Source organism: Asparagus officinalis, chromosome 7, assembly GCF_001876935.1.
Source record: "Asparagus officinalis chromosome 7, Aspof.V1, whole genome shotgun sequence".
NCBI lineage: Eukaryota > Viridiplantae > Streptophyta > Magnoliopsida > Asparagales > Asparagaceae > Asparagus > Asparagus officinalis.
The window spans coordinates 98952821-98961644 of record NC_033800.1 but is presented as its reverse complement, the minus strand read 5'-3'; the positions used below and the strand labels follow the sequence as shown (position 1 = coordinate 98961644).

Sequence of the window (8824 nt, the reverse complement as noted above, 5' to 3'; positions counted from 1 at the left end):
TCTCTCTCTCTCTCTCTCTCTCTCTCTCTCTCTCTCTCTCTCTCTCGGTTTCTCTCTCAATGGTGGAAACTGGGGCTTCGAGTCACTGGCGACAAAAAATTAGGGCTTCGACTGAGTATATCTCCTTTACAGTTACTCTCTCCTTGAGTCTCTCTCCTTTAGACTTTCTTTCTCTCTCAATCCCTCTTAACACTCTTCCTCTCCCTCTCAGTACCCATCTTTCTTTTCTCTACCTCTTTCTCCATCTTTCTCTTAGTCCTCTCTCCTCTCTCGCAGTCTATCCCTCTCTCTCTCCGCCATTGTTTCAGTCCCTCTCAGGCCTCATCACTTGGATGGTTTCAAGTGTGATCGAAAATCAAGTTTCTACAATCGGTTAATGATACTAAATATCATATATTATTTACTTTTTTATAAGTTTAGACTACAAAATTTATTAAGTATGCCTAGATTGCATTTAGGACATCATATTATACATGTGTTCATCATCCAATATGGACTTTAGTCGTCTCACATGAACCCGGCATTCTACATTTAATGTACATATCCCCCGATATATCCCTGATTTCCGCAATCAGACAGAATTTAAGTCGTCTCACATGAACCCGACATTCTACATTTAGATCTGACCTTAAACTACTAGGGGTCTTAATAATTTTTTTTTAATTTTTTTCAAAGTGGGGGTCTTTAGTAACTAAACGACTAGCTTGTGAGTAGCTCCTGAACTGAAATACATTCATATGATACAAAAAATTTTGATATTAGGTCAGAAACAAGAAAATTGGACTCATCAACACAATGATGAGGATTCATTATCACTAATTGAGGCCTCTCTACAATTGCATTATCCAAGTTGTCTAACCAAAATGGGTTAGATATGGAGTATTAACACCTATTAGCACGGATATGGGTACAGGTACAAGGACGGGTGTGGGTGCGGGCAGGGGTGCTGAACACTACAAATTTGTAGAATGTAAGGTATGGGGATACGGCTGAAACTCATCAGCTGAAATAATAATTCTAGAGTAGATTTGGAAATAACCCTCTGAATATTTAGTTCTAGATTGAATATGGGTTAAAATGAATCTACCCTTGCCCAAGAAATGTATGATGAGAATTTTAAATTAAAATATGCATCATGTGATTGAGTACAAGTCTGATAAATGTATGGCTATGTCCAAGCAGTATCCAAGAAGTGTCGGGTATGGGAATTGCAGTATGGGTACGGGACATGTCGGGTATGGGAACAGCCTCATGACAAAAGTACCCATGCAATAGAGTAATACACTATGGCAAAAGAGAGTTATAATAGAAAACCATCTCTATCACTTGATCTATCAGCAGAAAATTTGTTTGAAACTTATTCTGCACTATCAACAAAAAGAAAGGCTTGCAAACTTAATATGCTAGTTGGAATGTTCAAAACTGCATCCTACCAGTCATGAATTTCAACCAATGTAACCAAGAAACAGCCTCTCCAATTAAACCAATCCTGAAGAAGGTATCATAACATATTGACCCCCTAGCCTGAAGCTTTCCCAAGCAAAATGAGCGCATGCCTCGCAACATATTAACAAAGGAAAAACCATCGAGTTTGATAATATAAACTGTGAGGAAGAGGGCGAGTGATTCCTGGGCATGGAAACAGATTCTGAAAGTTAGAGATGTGATTATTGGTATGTTAGGCTCTAATATTGGGATCATTCAGAAGATGCAGGATTGGTTCAAAGGTGATAAATTTGCGATTTCACTTGCATACAGAGACATTATTCCATCAGGTCAAAGGATGGTATGGCAATGGACTGCCTGGGGTAAGCTACAGTTCCCAAAACTGCCCTCACTCTTTGGTTAATTACTCATAATAGATTACTTAGAAAGCAAAGTCTTCAATCTGCAGGAGTTCAATTAAATATTGCTTGATGTCTATGTTCAAATTCTGTTGAAACTGAAGAACACATGCTCTTTAGTGTGTTTTCTCAGCTGAGGTTTGCAACAGGATCATGTGTTGGATTAGTTTGAAGGAGAGAAGCTGTGCGTGGAGGATTGTGTTCAATATTTTTAATCAGAACTTAACCAGGAGGGACAATGCTTTGGATGTTAAGAGGATGGTTGTTGCGGCTGTTGTTTATTGATTGTGGTTTGAAAGGAACCCCAGATTGCATTCGGATGCTGTAATGAGCCCTGAGATGATGTTTAAGAGAGTAAAATTTGTTATATTGTCAAATATCCAGTCATTATATCTCTCTTAAGTATAATGAGTAGATTGCTTCTTTGACATAGTTTTATTGAGATTGTAAATATGATCTGGCTTAGATATATACCCCTCATAATGTAATTGTCGGGTATGCCGGAGTTTTTGGATGTATACACAACGCTTGATCAATGGAAGCTTTATTCATTGATAAATAAAAAATTAATTCTTGGGTCTCAACCTGTCATTAAACCACTATGACTTGGCAGCACTTTCAGACAAAATCCCAAAAACAGAACCAAAAACAAAAGATAGTCCTTCTACAAAACCTAGCAGTCTAATTAGATAAGTTGATCTACTATTTTTCTAACAAAATAGATGGTCATGAAATAAAGGACCAAACCTAAGCACTTCCAAGATAATCAAGATTCTAGATGTGCAAGAAGATTTTCTACAAGAATGGCAGCCAATGCTAAGCAATAATACAAGTCACAGAGCCCCCATTTAGTGACATTCGAGTCCAGGAGTCAACATTAAGAATTTTGTGCAGGGAACACATTCTTCTATAAATCATCATCTAGAGAAATGGTAGTGCAAAATATATTGATGGACTTGTAGCAGAAAAAGAAGGCCTTAAACAAAGCATTAACAGTACAAGTGATAGCAATACTTATCACAAAGGTAACTCAAGAAAATAGATTTAATTGCTAAAAGCATATCATTGAATTGATAACTAGTAACAAAGTCAAACCTAAACCTACCATGATTGGATTGTCTAAGATTTCACTTCTGAAGGGAAGCTTTATGACAACATTCATGAAAGTGACATCCCAGTTTACCTTCTTACGATTAAATAGCATGTACCTGTGTGCAATATAGATGTATAGTAGAAACAATGTTAAAATGTATAGTAAAAACAATGTTAAGGAAAAACTAGAACAGGATATCACCAGAAGAAAACTCACTCAGTTTTTGATAGCAATCTAGCCGGGAAACTTCTAAGCCCATTCAGTGAATGTAGAACCTAAAGTTCAATAACAAGTTAATGAGAAACATATCTTCAACCCACATGCCACAGATTTTCTTCTATTTTTCACTTGCTAATTGAGTCGAGAGAAATCAATATTTTATTCTCCTCATCATTTCCACATTCCATTATATTTTCATAGCAATCAAACAATACATATAAAGAAAATGGATGTCGCATCAGCTGCCACCTCAACTCTCCATATTTTTTACTTCTATCATCCAAACAAGATTTGCAAATAGAAAGTCGTGATAAAACACTCTCTTTACTTTTTTTTTCCACTTACTTTTCAGCAGTCAAACTAGGTCTTCATATGGTCCGCCAAATTCATATTAGCGGCACATGTAATAATTATGAACTTACCAAAACCTGTGTACATATCATTAAAATTTAGTTGTAATGAACCATTAATTCAGCGAATAAAGTTATATAATTGCATAGCCTTATATCACTGTTATAAATAGCGGTAAATAGCCTCGCAATAGCGGCGCTAATAGCGTTAGCGGTCCCTTCCCGCGACGCTATCGCCAGCTACGCTATCGCGCAATAGCAGTGACATATTGCGGAATATGTTTGTTCGTAAAAACGGTCAATAATGTGTCATAACGATAAATAGTGAGCGATTGCATTCAAAATTTACTTTTTGACTGCTATTTAAAAGCGGTTTGAGGCTTATTTTTTTAAAATTAAACTCAACCCTTGACCATTGCATTCTACCGTCTCCTGTGATTTTCAGCATACTCCCATCACCTCTCATAGCCTCTGGCACCTACATTGATACTTCCTCTCACTTCTTTACCGTGAGCTCCTCTTAGGGCAGTCCTGTCACCGCTAAGCTGTTCTTCTCGAAGACGACGACTTTTTGACTCCTCCAGTCATCTTCGGTATTACGTGATGATTACATGTCTATTTCATGTTTAGGATCTCTTTAAATCATCCACTATGTACTTTTAGATTTCTTAGATGTTTCTTTTTTTTTAGTATTTATACATATCTAAATTAGACCGCTATTTGACTTTGCGTTTTTTACCGCTATTTTGCCACAATAGTCCGAAATAGCCTTAGCGATGCCTCACCGCTACGCGACGCTATCCGCTATCGATAACCTTGCCTTATATGAAGCCTAGGTATACAAACAGTGAAAATAAGATGTACTGTGAGTGAACCTTAACTACAGTGGGTAAACCTACGTGTTTGCTTTATCCCAAATAAATTATGTATGTCACATATAGTTTAACTAAGGTCATAGTGAGTGAACCTTGGTTTCTCACCTGGGAAGCTGTACAATTGAAACTTTGTACAACTGCACGTTCATATGAGTTCCTTATTTCAAGCTGACACATAGATTTACTATATGGAACAAGATTTTGCCATTAAAAGTTTTACTTAAACTACATGTACTTGAAAGGTTTTAGGTTGACAAATTACTGAATTTCCATGAGATAGATTCGAATGGTTTGTAGAACGTAACCGAAACTTATCAGAATTCTGAACGGAATCTGATGAAAGAATCAATACATACTAGGAAGCCTGATAATCAACAGATTAAATACCTAGAATACAACTAATCTCAGAGGAATATCAAAAAATATTTATTTTCTTTTCTATTTCGACTGAGGAACTTGTCAGAAGATTTCAGAAAATTGAAGGATATTGCCTAGCCAAAAGCTTCTTGAAACAATATACATTAATTTCAGACTAGTTATCTTTCTTAACATATGGACTACAAGGAAAGAATAAAACAAAGAAACAATATAGATTAAAGCCTACAAGTAGAAAAGTAAAATGTCAATTGCAAGTGCTTCAAGCTGGTACAATTCATTAGCAGTATCCATTCAGCTTACATATTTATTAATAAAATGAGACAACAATCATCCAGATATTAAATCAAGAAAGAAAACAGAGGGGGAAAACATAAACATGAAAGTATTCTCTTACCCTGTCTTGCTGCAACTGGAAAGATGCCATAATATTATAAAAGTGTAGTAGGTCCAAAAAGAAACCTGGTCCACAAGTAACTTCAAACGGTTGTAACATAACCTAAAAACATCATAGGCAATCAAAAGATTTAAGGAAGAATAATGATGGCAACATAAAAACATCCAAAAAGAAAAAGAACCGAGATAAAAAAAATAGCAATATTCTAGCAAATATTCTCAACTAATATTTGCAAATACCTTCACTGAAATTTCAGAAGCTTGCTTTGGCTGTAGCAGATTAACTTGAATGTCCAAAAAGGGGACTGTATGCAATGGTGAATTCTCCTCAAAGACGGCCTATGGAAGATTTGGTTTAGCAAAAATATTTAGCAAAAAGAAAGAAATTAAGAGTTTTTGAGCATATCTAAAAGAAAAGGGATCACCTCAGCCTTTAACACAAGTAGATCATCACAAGGGTTGATTATCTTCACCGACCCTATGGCAGCAAGAACGGAAACGGAATCTTCCCACACTTTAGATTCAAAATCGATCCCATCAAGTATTGCATTAGCAATAGTCCTATTAAGCTTCCTACAATATTAAATTAGAAATGACAATTAGCCAATTGAGATTAACATACAATCTAGGAAGACAACATGTAACAGAACTCGGGAACATCTGCATGATTTCTTCTTAGAAAGAGAAGTAGATGTTGCACTTTGTAGATACCAGGAGACAAATCATGCAGTAAAACATAAATATCAAATTAACATTACAAACTGCAGCTTTGCATATATATTTCAGAGAAAAAAATGTTCAAGAAATTGTCGAGTTATGAATAAACAGTAACAAAAGCACAAACTCATTTTATCACAAGATGTTTGTCCATTTATATGAGCTCTCTTCTAATCAGCTACATTCCTAATCATTCCCCTCTTAAATACTCAAATTTGCATTAAACATAACTGAATTTTATCCTTTCTTCCTAGCTATTAAGAGGATGGGAACCAACATACTCCAAAAGATCTTAGTATGAAGGCTAAACTACATGGTTCTACACAATACTTTTCCACATAATCAACACAAATGCAGACATGCCACGCCATCCACGCAGGCACTCCTGGATGCACACGCATATGAACATGTGCGGAAAAAAAAAGTCATCAGAGGGAACTATTTTTTTTAATAAGTACCAAGAGCAAAAAGTCATGATACAACCTTGTAAGTTGTACCAAGGTAGGTGGACCTCATCACTGCATCTCACGGTACCTAGGTTTGCAAAATAATACCTCCCTCCCTCTGTGCGTATGCATATGGTTGAGCTAGAATCCACTCCCTCCCTCTGTGTGTGTAATGGTTGAGCTAGAATCCACTTTAAGTGGATTGAGACTCTTATCCGCCCAATTTTTAAGCCATTGGATCCATCACATAGATTAAAATCAGATTTGATGATGTGGAAACAGATAACTCATAGAGGGGTGATTTTGGGGGGAAACTCAAAAAGATGCTAGTTTAGATTGAGATCCTTCTTACTTCTTCGCAGCAGAGAAAAAACCGCTCGAGCGCCTCAGATGCCCCATCTCCTTTACCTTCAGCCATGAGTGCCTCTCCTCGTCACCGCCTGTTGCAAGCGCCTCATCCCATTCCGCAAGCATCAACAAGATGAAGAGCGCATCTTTTCTAATCTGATTTGTGCAAGTTGAATCGTTGAGATTATAAGTCTTTCACCCAATATAAAGTTTAATTTCTTATGGTATAATTTCTTGATTGCATAGTTTGATGGTTATATCCTTTCCCAAGGACATGGCGAGACACATGGTTTTCTTTGGGTCAAAGATGCAAAAGGCCCAAAGAAACTGGAAAAGAGGTTGCTGATAATGGCGGTTTGGGTGAGTACAAACTTTGAGAATTATTGGTGTGAGCTTTCATGTTAGTTTGTTGTGATTGTCCTTTTGACTCTAATTATTTGAATTTATTGTGTAAGTTAGGTGTTAAATTACTTACGTAGTTAGATTTAAGTAAATAATAAAATTAAGTTTCAATTGATCTGTTTTCTCAATGGTATTGCATTATTATTTAGGTGTTAAATTATTTACGTACCCATATTAATTTTATGTCATGTCTAGAGGGCAGTGTGAGGGAGCCCAAAGAGAATTTGCGTCGGGGTGGCACGATGCCGGGGTCCAACAAGCGGCAAGTTCCCCGCTTTATCCTTTGTTGACCTTCTGTTAACAAGATAAAAAGGAAATAGGATATCGAAGTGATATTTTCTACCTTATTTAACTTTATTACCTCTCATTCTATAATTGTATACCAACTCATTAAATTGATTTTGATCAGTCAACCCAATCCGATGGCTAAAAACTTGGGTGGACAAGAGTCTTTATCCACTTAAGTGGATAATGTTACATTAAACGCTGGGCGCTTCTAGGTGTCGGACTTGGCGCCCAGCGCTTAGTCGCCTAGGCGGGCGCCTAAGCGGTTTCTGGACGTTTTTTTCCTTTCTTTATTTAAGTGGTGGTCGATGAGGTTTTGCTGAAGGTCGGAGGAGGTAGTGGAGGTGTTCATATTTGGAGGTTAATGGAGTTTGGAGGACGTGTAGGCTACGACACCTAAAATCACAATCAAGGCACGTGTAGGCTACGACACCTAAAATCACAATCAAGACCTACAGGGTGCAATCCACGTAAGCTGACAATGCTCCCCTAAACGCTCGTAAAATCTAGGTGGGCAACCTAAATACCGCCTAGGCACTAGGCGCTAGTTAAGCGGCCTAGGTACCGCCTAAGCATAGGCGTACGCCTAAGCGGACTAGGCGGAGGTTTTTTAAAACAGTGCACACACATATGGTAAGATTTCTAAGGTATTACTTGGGATTCAACTAAAGGATGCGCCTTCAAAACTACGTTATATATAATTAATTACTTGATCCACTTTGTTCATTTTGATTTACATGTTTTGGATGGTATAATAAACAAAAAAATTAGGCAAGTTGGATTATAATTACAAATGCATCAAATGATTGTAAAATTAACGGTTTTACGATAATACAACTAAGACATAATACAAAATGTGTTAGAAGTATTGAAAATCATGACTTTTTATTTATACATGTTTTAAGGCATTTATATCATGATGAATTGAGCTAATCATCCTTTGGAATAGTCTAATCCATGCATAAAGAGATAACTCCTTAGATTGAATTGAATGTGACACCTTGGGAACATTTTCACACAGAGAGACACACACATATATATAGAGAACTATGAGTATGCTTGGTACCAAACACAAACTTGGTACTTAGTAGTGAATTGGCTCATCTCTAGCCACACATTTAAAAGTATTCACTTGAAAATGGTTCTCACTTATTTACTCACGCATTGAGTAAATGGATGAAAAGTGGTCACTTCACTACCAAGCACCAAATTTGGTGCTTGGTACCAAGAATGGCCATTACTCACACACGTACATGTAGAACATATAGAGAGATGGGTATCCTTGGTAACCAGCAACAAAATTTGGTATTTGGTAATTACATGACTAGTTCTCATCCACTCATTAAAAGTGGAGATCATTTTCAACTGGAGTTCCTAATTAATAAGGGATCATTTTCAAGTAATTTGAATGAGTGGGTGAGAAGGAGTCATCTCACTGCCAACTACTAAGCTTCTGCTTAGTACCAAGCATACT

At 36.8% G+C, this 8824-nt stretch overlaps 1 protein-coding gene across 3 annotated transcripts in view; it reads right to left on the bottom strand.

Moving 5' to 3' along the window:
* Nucleotides 1-8824, bottom strand: part of LOC109847049 — a 78843-nt gene that overhangs the window by 32906 nt on the left and 37113 nt on the right. For 2 of the 3 annotated variants that reach the window (XM_020416294.1, XM_020416295.1), the window contains 5 exons: nt 5578-5725; nt 5393-5491; nt 5154-5255; nt 3154-3212; nt 2950-3052 (listed from right to left, as the gene is read on the bottom strand). In XM_020416294.1, the coding sequence (XP_020271883.1) occupies nt 2950-3052; nt 3154-3212; nt 5154-5255; nt 5393-5491; nt 5578-5725 (511 nt within the window). Of the gene's footprint in view, nt 1-2949; nt 3053-3153; nt 3213-5153; nt 5256-5392; nt 5492-5577; nt 5726-8824 lie in introns of those variants that run through there. The other variant, XM_020416296.1, reaches the window with a different exon arrangement.